Source organism: Dunckerocampus dactyliophorus, chromosome 6 (assembly GCF_027744805.1).
Source record: "Dunckerocampus dactyliophorus isolate RoL2022-P2 chromosome 6, RoL_Ddac_1.1, whole genome shotgun sequence".
In the NCBI taxonomy this organism is placed as follows: Eukaryota; Metazoa; Chordata; class Actinopteri; order Syngnathiformes; family Syngnathidae; genus Dunckerocampus; species Dunckerocampus dactyliophorus.
In genome coordinates, this window is record NC_072824.1 from 32,497,235 (window position 1) to 32,520,530 (window position 23,296).

The following is a 23,296-nucleotide window of genomic DNA, read 5'->3' on the forward strand; positions in this document are numbered from 1 at the left end:
TGGCACCGTGTCACACTGTCTCCTCGGGGGGACGCTAATGAAAAATACGCCCTGCATCGTAATCACCGGCGACCCGAGCGCCGACACGTGATTGGCTCCTCGCCGTGCCCTCACTGGTGTCCTCGCGGCAAGGTCCTGACATGTGACCGGCGTGGACGTGAGGAGAATATTCACGTGTGTGTGTGTGTGTGTGTGTGTGTGTGCACGCTTGGACGCCAGCAGGCTGCCATTGATTGGTCCAGGAGAACTCAAGGTGCTGCCAGAGGCGGGGCGGCTGATGAATGGAGCGCGGCGCGTGGTCCTCCGACTACCACGGGTGTCGTCTCAAAGTCGTCGTTATCAATCTTGCTCTCGTTTAACCTGGAAGCGCTTTAACTCACGCTGAAGGGCAAACGCATCCTGGAAGCGTTCTTGGAAACGTACGCCTACGCTAGAGCAACATCCTTTTAACATCCTTTTAACATCCTTTTTAACATCCTTTTTAACATCCTTTTAACATCCTTTTTAACATCCTTTTAACATCCTTTTAACATCCTTTTAACATCCTTTTTAACATCCTTTTTAACATCCTTTTTAACATCCTTTTAACATCCTTTTAACATCCTTTTAACATCCTTTTTAACATCCTTTTTAACATCCTTTTTAACATCCTTTTAACATCCTTTTAACATCCTTTTTAACATCCTTTTTAACATCCTTTTTAACATCCTTTTAACATCCTTTTAACATCCTTTTAACATCCTTTTAACATCCTTTTAACATCCTTTTTAACATCCTTTTTAACATCCTTTTTAACATCCTTTTTAACATCCTTTTAACATCCTTTTAACATCCTTTTAACATCCTTTTTAACATCCTTTTTAACATCCTTTTTAACATCCTTTTTAACATCCTTTTAACATCCTTTTAACATCCTTTTAACATCCTTTTTAACATCCTTTTTAACATCCTTTTTAACATCCTTTTAACATCCTTTTAACATCCTTTTAACATCCTTTTAACATCCTTTTTAACATCCTTTTTAACATCCTTTTTAACATCCTTTTTAACATCCTTTTAACATCCTTTTTAACATCCTTTTTAACATCCTTTTTAACATAATATTAAGAGGAAAAGTAACGTCGTTACGTGAAAGAAGGCTCACATCAAAGGAAAAAATGTACATTTCTGAAAGTGGTATTATTACAAACAACACAACACAACACAAAGTTAGCATTTTGTACTCCACATGGATGCAATTTGAGCTCAGTCGCAGTTCATTCGGCAACTATGTAGATCAGGGGTGTCCAAAGTGCGGCTCGGGGGCCTTTTGCAGCACGCGGCTGCCTTTTTTCCTGAAAATATCATTTAACAAGGGAAAAAAACAACAGCAAAGATGGAAAAATCGGCAGTACTTTCACAAGAACGACATTCAAATATGAAGAGAAAAGAAGTTTTAGTCTAACGAGAAAAAGTCGCCATTTTACGACAATAACGTCGTAATTAGGGATGTCCCATAATATCGGCCCAACGATGTTATTGGCCCGTTATTGGCATAAAAATGTGACGTCAGTCGATGTCGGTGTCGGGTTTTTCCCTGTCATGAAAATATAATAAACAACTGCTGTGATGTAAAAAGGTTGCACTCTTACGAGGATAAAGTCCAAATATTGTGGGAACGAAGTCAAATTTACGATGGGGAAAATTTACAAGTGGAAAGTTGAAATAGTTGGGAAAAATGTACAACAATAGCATCGAAATATTTCGAGAAAAAAGTCGTAGTCTAACGAAAAAAAGGCATAATTTCACGACAATAACGTTGTAATATTATGAGGGAAAATAACATCATGTTAGCAGCATAACGTTGGAATATTCAAGAAAATGACATCTTTTTTTTTAAGTCGTAATATTTGGAGAGACAAACAAAATCCATTCATGAACTTGTCATTTTTGCAAAATTCGGTTGGAGTTGCGAGACTAAAGTCAAAATATTAAGGAAATAACGTCAGAATTCCAAGAAGGCGAAAGTTTAAAAAAAAAACAGCAGAAATGTAAAAAAAAAAAAAAAAGAAAGAAAGAAAACGCTGTAATTTTATAAAAATAAAATCAAAATATTAAGAGAAAAAAGTTATAAAAATGGCTGTTTTATGAGAATAAATTTAAAAATAACATCATTTGGGTAGCTAGAGTTGAAATATTAAAGAAAAAATATTTTATTTTTTTAAAAGATAAAATATTATTAGAAACTAACAAAAATTAGAAAATTAGGTTGGTGAAAAAGTTAGAATATTACAGGAATAAAGTCATCCATCCATTTTCTTTGCTAGTCTTTGTTACATGGTAGATATGCTAATACTACACCTTAGCATATGTAGCGTGGGTGTCAAGATTAAAACGTGACGTCACGGGCACTAGGCCTGGGGCGCTCATAGATGAATGAATTAATCACACAATAAATGAAAATGAACTTGACCATTTTGCCGGGTTCAATATATTGCCATGTGCCATGTTTTCCTCGTCTCTCCACCTCCAAACAGACAGGAAGAGAGTTCACTCTGTGCACATCCTATAAGTTGCATCCTTTCGTTTGTCACTTTGTGGCCCTCGCTAGAAAAGGTTCATGTGTTGTGTGTCCCTCACGATCGATGTGCTGTATGTCAAACAAGGCATGTGCGGTGTCAGATTGCTGCATTTAAGTCCAGTTCATGCTAGCATGAAGCAATGTGGTCCTCATCAAGAACATGCGTTGTCTCGACAGCAATATTTAGTGATGAGAGGGATGTTGCCAAATGAGTGAAAATGAGCTTTGTGAGTTCTCTGCTGTTGTTTTACCGCACAAGCTAATCTCGTTGCCAGAATAAACAACAGGGAACATAAGTATAAGCTTATTAAATGAGAGCTGGACTGGTGCCAACCCAATTAATTTTAAGTAATTCCTCGTTTATCGCGGTTAATTGGCTCCAGAGTGAAGTGAATTTCAGGGAATTAGGATTCTTTCTTTAGAAATGGAATATTTTCGGACTTAGAGCCTAGAACAACTCTTTTAACATGATTAGAGCCCTCTAGACATGAAATAGCACCCCTATAGTCACCTTTACACTCATAATAAGACTTGTGCTCGTGTGTGTTGCTGCTAAAATGTTCCTTTGGGAGCAAAATGAGTGGCGGGTGGACAGGAAGTGTAAAGGTGTATTTAGAAGGTCATAAACAGGTTTTCTATGGCTATGTCTTATTTTCCGTTATAATGTCTACTACAGTATACTGGGTAATTGGGTGTAAAGGTGACTCTGGAGGTGTTACTTCAATCAAATCATGTTTAAAAAAACATGTTTAGTAGATTGTAAACAGCTTTTCTAGACCATCACTGCCAAAATATTCATTGTAATTGAGATGTGCTTTCTGTGTAAAAAAATAGCCTATTTTCAGTGGGGGGGTGAAAAAATATTAGGGTGAATGAGATGTCTCCTGTGGGAAAAAAGCTGACGATTTTGGGAGAAAAAAATGAAATTAAAAAAAGTATTCGGGTAAATAAGTGTTTGTGTTTTAAAAAAATGGCTTATTTCCAGGGGAAAACATTTACACAAAAAAATATTTCTACATTTTCGGTAGAAATGTGTTTTCTACCGAAAAAAAAAACAGCCAATTTTTTTGGGAGAAAAAAATTAAAATGAAAAAATATTACAGTAAATGAGAAGAAAATATTAGGGTGAATGCAGGAAAATACTGACGATTATTTGAGAAAAAAATGAAAATACAAAAAGTATTCGGGTAAATAAGATGTGTTTCTGCATTTTAAAAAATGGCTTTTTTTCAGGGGAAAAAATTAAAATTAAAAAATATGAGAGTGAATGAAATGTGATTTCTACCGAAAAAAAATGTCAAATTTTTTTTGAAGAAAAAAATCCAAATAAAAAAAATACTACAGTAAATAAGATGTGTTTTTGTGTAAAAAATGGTCTATTTTCAGGGGGGGAAAAAATTAATGAAAAAAATATTAGGGTGACTAAAATGTGTTTTCGGTGGGAAAAACAGCTAATATTTGGATTTTAAAAACTCTGAATGAAAAAAATGAGGGTGATTGAGATGTCACCTGTGGGGAAAAAAACTGACGATTTTTAGAGACACAAAAAAAGAAAATGAAAACAGTTCTTATAAAAAATATTAGGGTAAATGAAATGTGTTTTTTGCAGGAAAAAGCTGATGATTTTTGGAGAAAAAAAATGAAAATAAAACAGTATTAGGGTAAATAGGATGCGTTTCTGCGTTTTAAAAATGTCTTTTTTCCAGGGGAAATCATTTACATGAAAAAATATTAGAGTGAATGAAATGTGTTTGATTTTTTTGGAAAAAAAAAAAAGAAAAGAAAAAAATATTCCAGTAAATGAGATGTGTTTTCTGTGTAAAAAAATTGCCTATTTTCAGGGGGGGAACATTTTAATGAAGAAAATATTAGGGGGAATTAAATGTGTTTTCTTTTGGAGGAACAAAAATGAAAAAAATGTAAATGAAACAAGTATTGGGGTAAACGTGATGTGCTTTTGACATAACAAATGGCCTATTTTCAGAGAGAGAGAACAAATTCCATTTATAACGAAGGAAGCCGACTTGGCAGAATCCACTTATCACAGCGGGGTCTGGAATGAAGCAATGAACAGCCAAAACCAAGAATCAATGCATCATAAAGCTCAGATGCACTTTTTGTGGCCCTCCCGTTAGCAAAAGCTTTGGACACCCCTGCTATAAATCAAACAAGTGACAAACAAGAAGTGATTTGTGCTTACAAATGTGACTTTGCGGTGCAGCTAATGTTTTTGCCGGCCGTGATTCCCCCCACCGCTAAAAGCCCGCAGAGATGTGCACGCACGTTGAAAGATTAACAAGCGTGTCAGTGTCACAGGATTGGAGTGTCTCTGCATTATGGATGTAAGAATGAGTTTAAAAATACGCAGCCTTTTTTTTGAATTATTCAGCCTCTCCCCGGCGCCTGGAGAGGCTTTTTGACACGATGCCGCCGCCGCAGTAACGTGGCAAATAAGTGGCATGCATATGCAACGCTCGTGTGCTACTACCAAATCTCGATTTCTCTCTGTGAATCTAAGAATGCGTTTAAAGTACAATTGAGACAAATGTATAAGTTCCCCTCGCCACGTCTGACTCATGAATACATTCATGTCTTGAAAAAAAGAAAAAGAAAAGGGCAGTCTTCATTTATTGTGTCGTTAAAATTCAAATGCATTGATGAGCAGCGGGAGCTCCCAATGTGGACGCACTACTGTATGTGCATGTGTCAACACTGCCACCTCGTGGCAGCATGGAACACTGCCTGATTGAGCCGTCAGCCTTCAGGGAGCCATGCAGTACTGCTCAGTGGGAAGCCCAGTACTTTATGATGGATCCCCACACTCACCGTGCAGCATTCACGGCGCAAAGGCGCAGATTTTTGGCTCAAAACATTCTCAGGGATGCCCCCCCCTCCCTCTGAAGCCTCTTCATAATCCACACTTCTTGCCTTGTTGTCATTCCAGTAACCATTTACTAGCATATTTGAACTTTGCGTTTTTTAAAGATTTTTAAGAAACGTGTCTTTGGAAGCCAATCCCGCTGGAATGACACACCCAGCATCCACGCGCTATGCACGTGTGTGCTGTATGTGGACGTTATTGCCATATTTCAAATGTAGGAGAATAAAGTTGTACATTTACTAGAAAAAAGTCTTAATATTACGAGAATACAGTCGTACATTCACAAGAATAAAGTTGTAAATGTACGAGAATAAAGTCGTAAATTCACGAGAATAAAGTCATACATTTAAAAGAATAACATCGTAATATTACGAGAATAAAGTCAGAAATTGACGAGAATAAAGTCGTAAATGTACGAGATTAAAGTCGTACATTTACAAGAATAAAGTCTTAATATTATGAGAAAAAAGGCGTAATATTACAAGAATAAAGTTGTAATATTACGACAAATAAAGTCATAAATGTACAAGAATAAAGTCGTAATATTACGAGAATAAAGTCCATAGCTGTCTCAGGCGATTCCTGTAACATAGTTACAAGTTACAAGCATGTAACAAGTTACGTTGTTTTTTCCTGTAAATTTCCCACTTTATTCTGGTAATATTACAAGTGTTTCCTCGTGCATTTCAGACTTTATTCCCGTAAATTTACGACTTTATTCTCAAAGTCTCAGATTCCTTTAGTACTCCGTCTTAACAGGCATTGCGTGGGACAGCTATGAAAAGGTGGGACTTATGTGACCTTTAGCCTTGGGCAAAGGTCACATAAATAAGATGTCTTTTCTGCTTAAAAAAATAAAGTAAATTTACAAGAATAAAGTCGTAAATTTCCGACTTTTTTTCTCATAAATGTACGACTTTATTCTCAAAGTCTCGACTTGTTTTTCAATGTGGCCCTGATACTCCGTCATATAAATGAGTTGTGTTTCCTGCAGGAAAAATACCTATTTTGGGTTGTTTTTTTACTACATTTAAAAAAAGTATTACAGTGTATGAAATGCCTTTTCTGTGGGGAAAAAACTGCTGAATTTTGGAGAAAAAAATTTGAATGAAAAAGTGTAAACTGAAAAAAAATTGAGTAAATGAGATGTGTTTTTTGGCAGAAAAAACACTTATTTTGGATTTTTAAAAATCAAAATGATAAAAATATTAGGGTGAATGACATCTTTTCTGCCGAAAAAAAAACCCTAAAATTAATTAAAATGCAAAAAAATATCGGTGTGCATGAGATGTGTTTTCTGTGGGAAAAAAAGGCCTATTTTTGGAGGAAAAAAATAAAAATGAAAAAAACTCTAGACCAAAAATCTGCAAATTTAGGGAGGTCATTAAAATGCTGAATCACGAATGTGCGGGCATCCACTGTATCTGATCCGTTAGTCTTTCGTCTGAGCCCCGGGTGGGTGGATTGGCATGAGAGACCTCCACAGGAAGGTAGACGGCGGTTTGTTTCCGGAGGCAAAGCTCCGTGAAGCTGAGCAACGCCGCGGCCCAGTCCGCCGTGAAAAAGACATTCAAGGCTGACCTTCCCCTGAAACACTGTCGTCACGCTCGTCACCTTACAATAAGACTATACCCGTCTTTCCTCCTTTTCAAGCACAACGTGGCGTGCGGGAAACTCCAAGAAGAGCAGAGACATGAAGGCAATGACGGGAAAATAAAAATTCCCCTTGGGGGGGTGTCGCTAATTAAGCTCCTACATAGCTCATTATACGCTGCTGGGAATTAGCTCACATTTGGCTTCAATGTTGTCATCCATTGTGTGTGTTAAATGAAAGAAGCCACATGACATTACACACCCTGACTGCAGGCTTTGCTTTTAATAGGCTTTCCGTGCTGCACCTGTCCTGCATGGCCGAGGAAATCATCTGAACGATTATCACGATCCATCTTCAGGAAAGTAAATGCACAACATGGTAGCGGAGCAAACACGCTACGGCACGCTTCTTCTGGGAAACGCATGCTTCACGCCGTGTGTGTGTGTTGGTGCACGCCTGTCAACATTCGCATTTGAGAGTAAGGCAAACGTTCCGGAAAATAAGGGAAAATAAAGTTCAAGGGCGCCGTTCCGCTGTACTGCAGCGTTTTTGTATCCTTGTTAAACATGTTGCTGCAGACGAACCGGAGATTTATTTACAAGCTAGCAAGCTAGCAAGCTAGAAGGCTAGCGGTGACACAGGAGACATGGCACGGCACAAAAGAGATTGATTGACAATGGTCTACAACCAATCAGGACGCAGAAAACAATGGGCGATGCAGACAGAAGAGAGAGGGAAGAGATAGACACTCGGCTTCCCACAATGCAATTCTTCTTAAAGGGCCAGGCTTGTTCATGGTGGCCTGGACCGTGGCGTTGCTGAGCCTCATGGAGCTTCAGTTCCGGAAATGAACCGCCGTCTCCCGTCCTGTGGAGGTCTTTGATGCCGGCCCACTCACCAGGGAGCTCAGAGAAAAGATATTTCGTCCAAAAAAGGTTTTTAGCATTTCTTTTTTTTTCTCATTCACCCTAATATTTTTTTCATTTTGACTTTTTTATCCAAGAATCAGCTTTTTTTCCACAGTGAACACATTTCAGTCACACTACTATTTTTCATTTAATTTTTTATTCCAAAAATCAGCTTTTTTCCCACAGAAAACACATATCATTCACCCTAATGTATTGTCATGTATTTTTTTCCCCTGAAAATAGGCCTTATTCCTGCAGAACACACATTTCATTTACCCTATTATTCTTTTCATTTTTATTTATTTTCTCTGAAAATATGCAGTTTTTTTTACATTTCATTTACATTTTTTTCATTACATTTTTTAAGCTCCAAATTAGGCATTTTTTTCTTTTTTATTGCAGAAAACACATCATTCACCCTACTTTGTTTTTCATTTAATTTATTTAGTTTTTAATTTTTAATACAAAAATCAGCTGTTTTTTCCACAGAAGATATGTTGCATTCACCCTAATATTTTTTTCATATATTTTTTTTTCAATGAAAATAGGCCACTTTTTCCATAAAACACATCTCACTTACCTTAAATTTTTTTATTTACATTTTTTCATTTTCGTTTATTTTATTTTTTTAAATGGCCGTTTTTTTTGACAGAAAACACATCATTGACCCTGAGATTTTTTTCTTTTTTAATTTTTTAATCCAAAAATCAGCTGTTTTCTCCACAGAAAATACATTGCAGTCATCCTAATATTTTCTCATTTACCGTAATGTCTTTTTCACTTTCATTTTTTGCTACAACAAAATTGTCATTTTTCACACAGAAAACACATTTCATTTACGCCAATTTTTTTCCCCAAAAAATTGGTGGGTTTTTTGCACGAAATGCGTCTCATTCACCGTAATATGCTACTCAAATTTCTCAGAATATTATGTCATTGTTCTCAACATTTTTTCTGACTATTTTGACTTTATTCTTGTAAAATGACTGCTGATTGTTGTTTTAAACATTTTTTAGTTTTCTTGTTAAATTGAACTTTCGAGGACTGTCGTTGTGCTCGCTAACCGGCGTGGTTTCGCAGTTGTTGGCTGCGTGCAGGGCTACGATGTCATCTGCTGGTCATCAGCTGAGACTGCTCATTATAACGTGAATGGGAGCGAGGGGGAGCAGGTAGCTCCCATTTTTATTTGTGGCGTGTCAGTGCGTGTCACTAGTGAGCCCCAACAAGGACGCCAGTGACAGAAAGGACAGGGGATTGTTCCGGAAAAGCAACTCATCCTTCCTAAGAGGCATGTGATGCTTTAAAACTCAAGTGATGTGAAATTTGCAGCCACGCCGAGGCAAGCTAGCGTGACGGCAAAGCATTACTGCTCACGCTGTCATTGATTTGGGGCGTCGTCATCACTTGCGAGGCCGTTGTCCCTCCCCTCTTTGTCACTCGTGATTGGGGACGTCATTTCCACATTTGATTTGGAAACGTTATCTGCTTACAAATTGGCTGTGAAAGCCGCCACGTTGCGGGAGAAAGCCTCTCGTGATTTTGTACGAGTATGTTATTTTTGTGCGCTGCACCGTCCCCACTCGACATGTGTCCTCTTTCCGCGCTTTTTATGGATTTAGGAGCTTAACCACTTTTTGCTACAAGTTATTACGCTGAAATCCTGTCAAGAGCAGCGAGGATTTGACAAGTGACACATGGCGGGGACGACCACCGGGATTCACTTCCTGCGCGGAGCGATGATTCACGGCTTCCAGTGGAAGTGACGCAACTCTCTCCAGACAAAAAGGTTATAAAGCCATTTCTAAAGCTTTGGGACTCCAGCCAACCACAGTGAGAGCCATTATCCGCAAACACGGAACAGTGGTGAACCTTCCCAGGAGTGGCCGGCCAACCAAAATGACCCCAAGATCGCAACGAAGACTCATCCAAGAGGTCACAAAAGACCCCACAACAACATCCAAACAACTGCAGGGGCCTCACTCGCCTCCGTTAAGGTCAGTGTTGATGACTCCACCGTAAGAAGACATCAGGAAGGGAGCAAACACTACTCACAATTAGCCCGCCACAACTCCCTTTTTTTAAGATGAGGCGCGTCCACTGACAAACACATTTTAACGGGACTGTTAGCTGCATAGCTCAGGGGTGTCCAAAGTGTGGACCAGGGGCCATTTGCAGCCCAGGGATGTTTTTTTCTTGGCCTGTGGCGGCACATTGTCAACATAGAATAGATATAATATAAAATATAATATAAAATCACCAGCAAAACATGGGAAATCAGCAGTAATTTTACAAGTCAAAATATTAAGACAAAAAAGTTGTAATCTAGCGAGAAAAGTCCTAATTTTACAAGAATAATGTAATAACATCGTGAGGAAAAATGCATGTATTTTAGTAGAATAAAGTTGAAATATTAAAGAAAAAGAAGGGCTTTTCATAATATATCCTGTATGTATAGTCATAATATTATGAGAAATAAACAAAACTATCAATAAAGTTGGAATTTTGTCCCAAAAAAATAAAAAACGGGAAAAAAGAAGAAAAAAAAAAGGGAAAAAACTTCATTTTTGAAAAACTAGCTTGCGGTAAAATTTAAAATGTAATGAGAAAAAAGACACAATGTTGGAATGGAAAAAAGTCATAATTACAACAAGAGAATTTCAAGAAGAAAGTTGAAACAGTTGGAAAATTAGCTGTAGTTTTACGAGAATAAAGTCCAAATATTAAGACAGAATTTTTTTTTATATTGTGGGCATAAAGTCATAATATTACAAAAATAAAATTTAGGAAGATGAAGAAGAAGTTGTTCAAATATTTTGATAATTAAAAAAAATAAAAATGTGAAAAAGAGCAAATTCTTTAAATACATAACTTCTTAGCATATCTACATTTACAAAATATCAAAGTGGCAGAGTTACGTCCTTTCATTTTTCACTATGTGGCCCTCGCTGGAAAAAGTTTGGACTGTAGTCCTGTAGGAAACGCTGAGGAGGAGTGTCTGGTGGGACCAGGACATTTGCTGGCTCATTCAGTGATTCTGAATTCCAGCTCTGTGTTCGAGAGCAGCAAGCATTGAGCAGGTGGACATGTGCATTCAACATTTGAGGCAGTGTGGAGCATTTTAGATTCATCCTGAAATGTCACCCGAAAGGCAACTCCTGTACATTATCCCAACCTTAAATGGCAGTAATCCGTGTAATATTACAGTGTACGTATAATGGTAAAATGGCTTGAGAGTGCAATTTAGCGAGCAAAAAAAAAGTCGAACGTCGAACTTGATTGAGCCACGGCGGCCGCCGTAGTGGGTACTCTTTGACAAAACTTCGTTTCCGCTTCCGGTAGGTTGCAGTGCTAACGTGATAGCCATTTTATTCACTCGATGGCGGAATATTCCAGCGTCAAATCAACCAAACTGGTTCTAAAAGGTGTAAATAAAGGGTGAGTGTGTCCCTTACGAAGGAGATCAAAATCGGGATTAGTTAATTTTACTGCCGCGGTTTGGAAACTGTGCTTTTGTGAGCTGTGCTAATGCTAATGCTAATGCTAATGCTAATGCTAGGTCTATCGCACAGTTTATGACGGTGCTGTACATGAGCACCGCCTTCTTGTCATGAAAATACATTAAATGCACACAAATGTTTAGTTTGATACGAAATTTTACATTTAACAAAAATAAAGGCAGTCGTGTTCCTTTGCAACAACAAAAAGGCAAACACCAACGTTTCTTTCCTCTCCAAACAATATTAGTTTACGGCATACTCTACACGGCCGTACACTTGTATACAATGTTTAAATGTGAAAATCTTGTGAAAGTCTCGTCTATATTCCATTGTGCTAACTATGAACAGGAAAAAGAAGAAGCACAAAGACAAGAAGAGAAAAGCAGAAGATGAAGAATCCAAACTTGATGTTGTTGGTATGTGCATTTCATACTTAATAGAGGTGCTCCCATCAGGGTTTTATGCTGCCGATTCCGATACCCATCATTTATGAGTGAGATGGGCCGATCGCCGTCAATACCGATCACGTGGAGTAACTTACAAACTTTTCAATGTATTTATGATGAGTCCTATTGTATGGCGGCGTATTAGGGACACATTGGGGGCGGGGGGGGAAGCAGCGATTTTGAGAATAAAGTAGTAAATTCATGAGGAAAAAAGCCGTAATATTACCTTTGCCCAAGGCAGGCGATGCCCGTTACGACAGAATATTAAAATAATCAGAGATTTCGAGAATAAAGTTGTAAATTTAAAAAAATTAAGCTGTGCATTTATGAGAAAAAACATGCAAGTTTATGTTACAGGCATTGCCTAAGACAGCTATGAAAAGGGGGGTTTATCAAGTGTTTGTTCTTCACATGCCATATTAAATTAAAGCTGTTTAAAGAGATATATTTTTCACGGCTTGTGTTGCAGGATGCAAACTTTACATCACTCTCACAAATGGCATATAAATTGCGCACGGCAGACATATTTGTTTGGCTTTGCCGCCGCCGCATACCTGCGCAGTGTGAAGGAAAGGGGGAGGGGGAACACTACACTGCACACAGGGATCTCGACAGGCTCCAATAGTACGACACGCAGGTGATCGGCACTGAAAGGCATTGATCGCCATATGCCAATCACATACTTTTTGGTCGATACTGATGGGTGGCTGATTGATCGGAGCATCCCTACTTATTAATGCTTCATACTCATAAATGATTGACATGCATGTTAATGCATATCATTTGATTTCACCAGGCGGGTGGTGGGCCGTCCGCCATTTTGGAGAGATCAACGGCATGGTCGCCATAGAGATGCACAACAACTCGTACATCCACGCTCTGGACACTGGTCTCTTCACTGTGGGCGCGCCGCACAAAGGTCAGAAGAACGCTTGCACCCGTGTTGAGGCAACACTCTATGCAGCAGAACCACCTGAGCTTAATCTCTTCCCCCATTGGTCGCACAAATGGAAACAGGAAGAAGCTTGGCTGTAGGGAACAGTTGGTGTAAGAGTAGCATTTTAAGTTCCCGCTCGATGTCCTTCCCGCCCCTCCTCAAGCTTTTCGGCATAGCGAGGGAGTAGCATAGACAAAACAGTGAGGTGCATTCACGGACATTGGGTCATTACGTCTTTTTTTGGATCAGTCAAAGACCGGCGACCCACTGAAATTTGTTTGAAACATATTGTCCGATCCCGGTGCCAAATTGGTACTTTTGAAACTGGGCCGGTGCTTAACCAGCGCCTGAAGCGCTACTTTAAAAAAGGAAAACACAAATTTTGTCTAAAAACAATGCCTTGTTTGTTGTATGGAATTTTGTGACATGCAAGTTGAACAGAGTAGCAATAATAATATAATATTTACAATAGCAATAATAATAATATTTACAATAATGGTAAATATTTCAATATTTGAGTCTGCATCTAACACAGGAAATACGGCTTTCAATGTTATTTTTCCCAGCAGATATAAGTAGATTAGATGTGTTTTGGTGTCACGACCACGTTAAATGACAATATCACCTTCCAGCGCTTATACATGTTGTCCATTTACCCAAATATTTTTTTTAATTAAATCTTTTTCATTTTCATTTTCTTCCTCCAAAAATTGGCTTTTTTTCCCGCAGAAAAGACATTTCATTCACCCTAACATTTTTTTCATTTAGAGTTTTTTTACATCCAAAAATCAGCTGTTTTTTTCCACAGAAAACACATTTCGTTCGCCCTAATATTTTTTCAGTTCCATTTTTTCCTTCTGAAAGCAGGCCATTTATAACATCTCAATTACAGTAATATTTTGTTTAATTTTGTCCCTTTTTTTCCTCCAAAAATTGACAGTTTTTTCCACAGAAAACACATCTCAATTATCCTACTATTTTTTTTTATTTTATTTTAGTTTTTTATTTATCATAATCTTCTTTCATTTCTTTTTTTTTTTCTATGAAAATTGGCCATTTTTTCTGCAGAAAACACAACTTTTGAGGTGAGGTGCAACCAAACTTTTCATCGTCTGTGCAGGTGAAAAGCTCGCATCAAGTGTCATTTTTGCCTAATTTAGGTGCCACACTTCCCCACTCCAGTTCCAAGTTCCAAGTTTTGGATGCTTTTGGTTTACTGGTTGTGAAGAGAGGCAGTATAGAGGTTATATGATAAACTAGAACCCCCATGTCTTGGGATGATGCTTGTGCCACACTGTGAATAATGTCATTCCTGCAGGTCATTGGGCGGTTCAGCGCCCTGAGGGCTGCGCAAGAAAGGACAAAGCCTGATTGTAATGCAACACTGTACACCTTGTGAACATGTTTTTCCACCTCATCTACATTTTAAAAGTCACTTTTACCGCAGTTTTCTGACTGTAACTTCAAGGAGATTTCATGAAAATGTAGTTTTGGGTTGCATTTACGCGTAGACCCGGGGCGTTTGTGGGGAGACGGTGTGCACACGTCAGACACGGCGGCTGAAGGGGGTTGAGTTGAGGGCAAGGACAGGGAGCGTATGCGCCGTTTCCACAGCGCCTCAGGGCACATCCGAGGGAGTGCTGCTCATGTTAATAGCGCAGCGCGCTCCCCCACGCCCACAATTAATTCAGCCCACGTTTAATCAGAAACGGCCAACACTCTGCGGAGATTGAAACACCCCCAATTCCCCGGGTGGCTCCCCCCTATCCTCGGCACGGGCACGTGAGCGCATTTTCTGCGAGATGAAAGAGGACACGAGCCGGCCTTTTGGAAAAGGAGGAAGATGAGATATTTCACATCGTCAAGCGCAGACGGCGGCGTTCACGCTCACTCGCAGCCGAGTTGATGCTCTGTTCATCTTCTCATAAAAGCTTTTATTCAGTGCACAGGCAACGTTTGAAGTCACTTCCCAACTGTCGTGCGAGTCTAGAAATGAGGCGTAAAAGCAGTCAAACTTGCATGCGAAAGGAGGAATGCGAGTCCGGTCACTCGAGTGCCTCATGCATCTTATTTTTTGAGTGTAAAAAGAAACCTACCACCTTTAGGCACCATATGGCTCGGGGTGTCCGACCGATACCATTGTCCGATATCGGCTTACAAATTTGATATCGCTTCATATCAGTTAGGGATGTCCCGACACAACTTTTTCACAACACAGTACCGATATCGCAGCCCTGAATGTTGGCCAATACTGATATCAATCCAATCCGACGTAAACATGCATCGTGCATACTTTGAGTGTGGAAAAGAATCCGTCAAGTGATATCACTCTAGCATAGAACAGCAGCAATGAGGAAAAGTCACCTTCAGACGGCATCGCTTGTTTTGTTTGTTCGCCTCCGTGGTGTTGTTGGATGTGTTGAACTTCCCTTGTGCACGGTGGCCTTTGCGCTTGTCCACAGCGTTTCTTTTCCGACTTTGTCGAGGGGTGCTGCCACGCAGCCGACCTGCCCGCCCTGCTCCTTTTGATGCGACCATGTGGGGGTGTCCATGCTGGATAGAAGGGCTGGAGTGCAGTCTGGAATGGAGAGTGCTGATATTGCAGATTTTAGATGCAGACGTTTTAATCCCATACTTTTTTTTTTTTTTTTTTTTTTGCTGATGTTGGACCGATGTCGGATAATATCAGAATTATTTTTTTCTGCTGATAACGATATTGGTGTGCAAAAATTGTACTATTGTACAACAGATGAATAAAAAGCATCTCCTTCCATCCCTCATGCGTGAGGGGTGGTGGTGAACTAAAAGACCCTCAGGAGCCCAGAAGAGGCTTTGCATTATTAATGGCAAAAAGCAGGTATGTGGAAATTATGCACATGTTCATAACAGTGCAGGATTTGTTCCCCTTTTTAGAATATAATAAGTGCATGGCTCAGATCAAGGGTACCCTTTGCTGTCTTCAACTTGACTTGAGTAGTATTTGAAACTGTTGTTGTAACAATGTGTACTATCCCTATCACTCTGACGTTTATAGAGGGAGGAAGCTTACCAAACCATAAATGAAGCCTGTTCATGTTTTTATTTTGCGCTAGCACGGCAGTGTTGTAAAAAAGTGTCTATATTTGGACATTGAAATGTTCCATGTAAAGCATGTGATTTCTACTTAGAATTAAATAATGATGTCTGAAATTGGTTTCTAATGTGTTTTACTCAAATATTCTCAGTGTAAAAAAAATAACTTGTGTAATCATTAGTGAAAAGTACATAACCTTCGTGTCCGCCTGCCGTTTTTTTTTTTTACCTCTCATAGGTCGCCGTTCGTGTCGTGTGCACGAAGCGGCGAAAAAAACACGCGAAGTGGGCAAAATGATTCATCATTACTGGTCGGATTTGACTTACTTTTATCCGTCGTATTATATGTTGTTGACATTTATCCGAACCAAATAAATTCTAGCGTGTTCGTTGATAAATTGCTCCGTATTTAACCCGGAAGCCGGCGTGTCCCTCATGGGAGGTCAAAGATGGCCTTGTAATTTTAGGTGTTTAGCATGATAATTGAAGAACCACTCACTCAGTCCATTTCACTGAATCCTGGCTCATGTTGCCACAGTGCTGCAATGATTAGCTTGTATTGTGGAGTTGATAGGTCAAAGTTGATGTCATTACAGTGTTAAGAACGGCTGATGGGATTTGTAGTCTTTTTACTGATACAATGACAGTAATGACAGTAACAACAACGGCATGGGAAGGACTGAAGGTCAATTTTTCTTTGCCATATTTTCAGAGCTTTAACTGAAGATCTAGATTTGTCACTTGTTTTTATTTACTTTAAGATACTCTCAAATATAAGTTACTTTTCTAACAAAAGTCAAATCTATGCAGAGATAACAGCATAAAGTGGACACCGAGTTATGTACTTTACATTGAAGAAAGAGTGAACTTGGCAGGGTTGCTATGGGAAATGGAAGATGTCTCCAGCTCTGGTATGTTGGGTGTGTGTTTTGCAATGTTTGAAGTTTGTGTTGATAACATTACCAAGGTCTATCCACCAGTTTGACATTTTACCCAAAATGTAACACTTGGGTACCCTTCATCTGAGCCATGCACACATACATTTTAAGCCTTCCACATATGCAAGACATCATAGTGTTACGATGGCTGCACTTTTCGGCACGCTCTTGTAGACTTTTTTTAAGACCTCCACCAAGGCTCACCAATCCTAAATATGTCCGTCTGGTTTGATGGTGTGGTAATATCATTAATAGGCCTGTCACAATAATCGATAAAATGGATTGATCCAGCGCTAAAAAAAAAACGGCTCGCTAATTATGACGTCATCGATAAATAGACATGTGCCCGCATGCGTTCGTGTTCCATCCGCTCGTCTCTCTGTCTGACTCTTTACTACACAGGCTGATGACCAAGACGCTTCACCCTGCATCTCCTGGTTCTGTAGTGGAACAAACGGAGAGAGTGAAGCCTCATCTCATTCAGCCTCTTTGTGGAGGCGGGGCTACTAGTGAGTGAAGGCACAGAAGCCATGGTTTCTGAGGCGAACGCGACAGCCCCAGTGTGGGAATATTTTGGTTTTCAACAGAATGAACAAGGTGAGCGCATGAACACCGACGACACGGACAGTTTTCTCAACTGGGGAAAACAAAAACTACTGGAGCCTTCGTCCCGACGGTCAACGCTTACCGAGGCGTTTGGTCGGCAAAGTAAATACAGAATAAACAAAACACTGCAAAATTTTGCGCACTCACACAAAATTGTGCGCTCACGCGCTCACTACATTGCAAAAGAAATGCAAACATTCAATTTGGTGACACGGTACTGTACATGGCATACATTTTACATACATGCAGGCAACTTCTGTGTCACGCTAATGTGGCTCACACACTGGTACACTACACTTCAGTACCATCTAGTGGTTCAAATGTGAGTTACACCTCATGACAATAATGAAAAAAATGGTCTCAAAAATGTTGTCTATTGTTTATCGATTATAATTTGTAGCACATTTATTGACCATCAAAATTTGTTATCGTGACAGGCCGAATCATTCCACTCCACTACTGTAGGTGGCAGTATTGCAATTCTAAAGTTGCCTTTTTTCCACCTACCCCACTTGATGCCAATGCAAGTGGACTGGAACAGAAAAAAGTGTACATGACCTTCAGGAAAACTGGTTGCGAAGGCTGGATTTCAAACCAACTCAGCGAGATCAAAGTGTAGTCTTCCAAAACGGAGGTAATTACCTTTTTTTTTTATCCCCCCCGCAGATGATGAAGGACCCGACCCTCCTGAACAGTTCACTGCTGTCAAGCTGTCTGACAGCAGGTGACTACACAACAAGAACACACACATGGCTGCAGACTTTTTCTCTCTGATCTACAACGCTGTCTTTGCAGGATAGCCTTGAAGTCCGGGTACGGGAAGTACCTGGGGCTCAACTCCGACAGTTTGGTGGTGGGCCGCTCTGACGCCATCGGCTCCAGAGAGCAGTGGGAGCCCGTCTTTCAAGAAGTGAGTCTGTCGTTTGTGTTTAAAGGTCCCATATGACCTTGTGAAAGAAGTCTCCGGCCTGTCTGTGTGTTTAGTGGAAGTGTATTAGCCTTGATGACAGGCTGGAATTTAGGCATTTTAAATGTTTAGTGTGTGTGTGTGTGTATAACGTTACAACGTATAACGTTAAGAAGTGGGACAGGAGGACACAAACGTTAGCAACACTAGCAAAGCTATGTGAGCTAAGTGCTAACATTACACTCACACTTTAACAGCAACATCATGCTAGGTTAGCTCAGTCACTGAAGAAAAACAGCATGATCAAAAGTAAAGTTCCCCTGTCTGACTGACTGTTTTAAGATGTGTAGCGAAGCCTGTATTTTTGCCCATCATCCACAATCCTTATATGAGGCATGAACATGCATGTCTTAGTCTTTTCTCTGCCTTGTAAATGTATAAAAACATCTAAAAAAGAGGCAGCTAAGAATGCATGTAACAGTAGGCACTTATTCTGACTATAAAGCCTTCTGAAAAAAGTGTCTTTCCTTTAAAGTAAGAATGCAGGACACAGTCGCCGTGTGGCCGTACGCTAGAACAATCAAACATGGTGTTCTGTTCCTCAACATGTTTGCAGGGCAAGATGGCTCTCCTGGCCGCAAACAGCTGCTTCATCTCCTACAGCCCCAGCGGCGACATCGAGGCCAAGAGCAAAACGGCGGGCGATGGCGAGATGGTGAAGGTGGCGTATGATAAAAAAGAAAAAAGAAATCATTGCATGTAATCCTTTGATTGCACGCCATTTGACTTTGTGACCGAGCCCCAAGGGGGCACCAGGCAATGATATTAAACACAGAACATCTTCCCTCCTCCCTTTGTCCGTGTGTGGAATGACGAGCAGATCAGGTCGTGTGCGGAGCGAGAGGTCAAGCACAAAGACGACATCGCAGATGAGGACCGAGGCAACGTGAAGTCCTGTGAGGTCAATTACGTGTACGTGCTGACAAGACTCCTGTAGACGTTATTTCTACCTTCAAATCTCCATATTGCTTGTCAGCTGCTTCTTAATGGGGGTCATCTTGTGTTACCATGGATGAAATGCATGACAACTTAACTAGTAGTTGTGCGTTTGTCCTGATTTACTTCCCTCAGACGAGACGTGAAAAAACAACAGATGCGCCATCACGCCTCTGAAAGCGTTGCGCCGTCAATCTGGATGATGGAGCATCTTGAGAGTTTCATGCACGCCTCGTTTGCGAGTCCTGACATTCAACGCTGTTTTTCCTTTTGACTGTGCTTTAAAGGCGTATTTGTTGGGGGAAACACATGTTGCAGCATGATGGAAGGACAAAACCAAGTAACTACAACGTTGTTACCTTAAGAATGCGTACAGCAGGGGTGTCCAAACTTTTTCCAGCGAGGGCCACATAGTGAAAAATGAAAGGAGGCAAGAGCCACTTTGATATTTAGGAAAGCAGCACATGGAGATATGCTAAGAAGCTACAGCACACGTGGCTTTGGAATAGAGTGGAAATGCTGCTAAAAATGACGTGAAATACGAGTTTATTCTTGTAAAAATGCGACTTTTGTTCTTCATTCGTTCTTAATATTTTGACTTTATTGTCATAAAATGACAGCTGTTTTTTTCCATTTCAACAATAATGTATTTTTCTTTATTTTAACAGTTACCAAAATAATATTTTCCCAAGTTTATTCTCATAAAATTGCAACTCTTTTCTCATTACAAATGGTTTTTTTTGTCTTAATGTTTTGACTTTACTCTGGTCACATTGCTGCTGTGGATTTTTTCTGTATAATTTTCCAAGTATTTCAACTTTCTTTCTAATATTTTGACTTTATTCTCATGTTATACATTTTCTCCCAACCTAAGCTTCCAAAAATTACAACTTTAGTCATTGTTTTTGTCTTATATAATAATATATATAATATTTCAACCTCATACTATGACTTTATTCTCATGAAATGATGGCTTTTTTCCTGCTAGATTCCAACTCTTCTCTTAATATTTTGACTTTTGATTGATTTTCCCATTTTTGCTGCTGATGTTTTTTTTGTTTTTTTTTCCTTGTTAAATTCCATTTTTAGACTGTGCTGCGAGCCGATAAAATCACAGCCGCGGGCCGCAAATGACCCCCTGGGCTGCACTTTGGACACCCCTGGCGTACAGCATTGAAATAGATGACCTCAATAAAGTAGTTCAATTCAAAAATTAGAATACACTAGTAAATGACTATGAATATGAATTATTTATTCCAATTTATTCTAAGGATTTTCTTGAAATTTGTGGAGCACTGTCCAACCTTACCAGCTGGTGGCACTGTGCTTTCAGTATGCTTTTTATATTTAACACAAACCTTTGCCTCATTCCGCTTGTAGCGTTGCGTTTGGAGTATTTGCCGATTCATTCTTTTTTTCATTGGCCAATGGGGCCGGTGTGCTGCAGCCTTGGGAGTTCTGCCTAGCAACAAAGCCCCACCACACAGAAGTGTCTGTTCATGTGTTGATGAGTCATGTTTGTGTTTATACTGTGACGTGGGACAGGAAGAAGTTTCAGAGTTTCCAGGACCGTCGCCTCAGGGTGAACGAGGACGAGACGTGCTCGCTGAAGAAAGCCAGGCTGGACGGGAAGTTTCACGAGGCTTTACTCGACAGGTGCTTTCTATATTTTAGACTTGAATATCTTTCATATATCCCACTTTGTTAGGAGAATAATGCTCAGTTTGTTGATGTGGTGTATGACTGTACTTTATTATATAGAGAGCTATTTCTCATGAAAGTTGAGGTCCACTTAGCATTCATTGTGTTCCTAAGCCACCCCCGAATAGCATTTAGACGCCCATAAAAGTGTAGATTTTTGACAAACTGATAAAGCCTGTGCTATGCAGTCATGTCCAGGCACTGCATAACACTAATTTGCACATAATAAATGTTTACGCACTGATATACATGCAAAACAATGCTATTTTATACTAATTGATAACCAACAAGGCATGCTGGGTAACTCCATGTTGGGGAAGTGCGTATGTGAGGTCCAGTGGGGCCATATATTGTTTTGTATTTGTCAGCGATGACGCCATAAGTATTTTTTTTTTCCATTACAGGAGGAGCAAAATGAAAGCAGACCGGTACTGCAAGTGAAACAGTTGCAGGGTCTTTTTTTTGTAAATGTTTTTTTTAGAATGGACTATGTCTTCTGATTTGCTATGTTGGAATAAACTCGTCATGGTCAAATCAGTTTGGCTGCTGTTGTATTTTTCTGCATTAAGATTCAAGATTCAAGAGTTTTATTGTCATATGCATAGTAAAACAGCGGTTATACTCTGCAATGAGTATTCTTATTCTGTTCATTCTCCCAAGAAAAGAAAGAAAACACAAGAAAGAATAAGAACATAAGAAACATAAATACCAATAAATTAAGCAACAACAACAGAAGAGACATTAATACAAATAAATAAATAATAAAGTGCTATGAGTGTGTCGGTGTGTTGCATGCAGCGTGTGAGTGCTTCGTTGAGAAGCCTGATGACCTGTGGGTAAAAGCTGTTTGCCAGCCTTGTGGTCCTGGACTTCAAACTCAAACTTACATAATTTTTTTTTTTTTTTAATTAAGTCATGCTAAAACTGACAAAAACCTTTTACTATGTAGGACACAGCTGCATGTTTAATCTGAGCTATGATTTAGAGGATGTATACACACAAATACACATATATATATGTGTGTGTGTGTATATATAAACAAAATATGTTAGGGCTGCCAAAAATAACAGTATTTCATAATAAACTTTTTAGCGTAATAAACGCAAGCACAACATGTCAAGTACCTCTGTCACGACTGCAGAGTCTGACGCTGTTTTATAACTTTATTCTGACCTGAACACATCAGCAGCAGTGCAATTCCAACGCTATATATAACCACCGACTCACAAACACGTTTCTAGTCAAGACTTCCTCTTTGTCACTAGACTACCGTGAGATGCATTCACGGACACTCCGAACATCACAAAACCCCTTTACCGTGTGTATGTGTGGTCTAAACATAGACAAAGAAAAACAGTAAGTGGATATTGTTATCACTCACTAACGTAACTCTTACTGCGGAAGCAAAATTTGCAGCATTTAAGTATGCTTGGAAATCCCAGAAAATACATCTTCAGTTGTCCCAATAGTGGTTAATTGGTTGTGATAAATGCATTTCTGATATAGGATTCAGTGTTAATAAATGAAAAATTGTCGTAGAGCATAGAAAACCTGTTTATGAGTTTCTGAATACGGTTTTAAACATTGTTAGAGCCCCGTAGACATGGAAAAACACACATATCGTCACATTTACACTCCTACTATTCATTGTTCACGACACATTGCTCAACTCTATGCTGCAGGGACTGGAGACAGCCCTAGCTAGCGAGTTAGCAAGCTAACCAGTTAGGCTAAGATTTATTTATTCTTAACCTAAGAAGCCAAAAACTTACAACTTCCACACTATATGGGAGGAGAACTTACTTTCATGTTATCGTGCCGGACATGCCATGGCTGACTTCATGACTAATGTCTCATCAATGTTTTGTGTCATTACTGACGCCTAGCGACCAGAATATTACATATCACATGTATTTACATATACTTTCACTAATAATCCATCATTTGTGGAAAAAACGCGATATACGTTCAGTGGCTGCTGTCAATGCAAGAACAATGTCCTCAGGTCCGGTAGTGTTGTTTGTGTTTTAAAGTCCAAAGGCATTGTGTGACATGTTGGAACAGAACAGGCTTTTGTCACTTTGCCCTTAAAGGTAAATGCACTTCCGGGTGGGAACGAACTGCTTCTTTAGTGCGTGTGTAGGGGTGTTGTCATTCTAATCGATGTCATTTCTGTTAGATTGATACCTTCACTTACGAAAAAGTTTGTGTATGCGTGATTTTTGTGCAATTTGCACCAACAAACTGCAGCTG

The 23,296-nt window shown here is 39.4% G+C and overlaps 1 protein-coding gene across 5 annotated transcripts; it reads left to right on the forward strand.

The window, feature by feature from the left end:
- Positions 1 to 9,143: 9,143 nt before the first annotated feature.
- frg1 (FSHD region gene 1) lies at positions 9,144 to 21,580 on the forward strand. 5 transcript variants are annotated; one of them, XM_054779888.1, is made up of 9 exons: positions 9,144 to 9,937; positions 11,789 to 11,856; positions 12,683 to 12,805; positions 18,106 to 18,163; positions 18,235 to 18,349; positions 18,963 to 19,067; positions 19,227 to 19,318; positions 20,888 to 20,998; positions 21,448 to 21,580. In XM_054779888.1, the coding sequence occupies exons 1-9, from the start codon at positions 9,840 to 9,842 to the stop codon at positions 21,482 to 21,484; spliced, it is 807 nt and encodes a 268-aa protein (XP_054635863.1). In that variant the 5' UTR covers positions 9,144 to 9,839; the 3' UTR covers positions 21,485 to 21,580. The 5 variants fall into 5 exon arrangements, with proteins under 5 accessions (XP_054635863.1, XP_054635864.1, XP_054635867.1 ...); XM_054779889.1 differs by lacking the exon at positions 9,144 to 9,937 and adding an exon at positions 11,240 to 11,378; XM_054779892.1 differs by lacking the exon at positions 9,144 to 9,937 and adding an exon at positions 17,421 to 17,541 and having other exon boundaries at positions 11,822 to 11,856; positions 12,683 to 17,342.
- Positions 21,581 to 23,296: the final 1,716 nt, after the last annotated feature.

What these genes read in the sequence shown, in the direction of transcription:
- frg1 (XM_054779888.1), top strand. Translation starts at nt 9,840, where the DNA reads ATGACCCCAAGATCGCAACGAAGACTCATCCAAGAGGTCACAAAAGAC. An exon ending in GCGATGGCGAGATGGTGAAG is followed by an intron (nt 19,068 to 19,226) that starts GTGGCGTATGAT and finishes AATGACGAGCAG; the next exon opens with ATCAGGTCGTGTGCGGAGCG. An exon ending in CACGAGGCTTTACTCGACAG is followed by an intron (nt 20,999 to 21,447) that starts GTGCTTTCTATA and finishes TTTCCATTACAG; the next exon opens with GAGGAGCAAAATGAAAGCAG.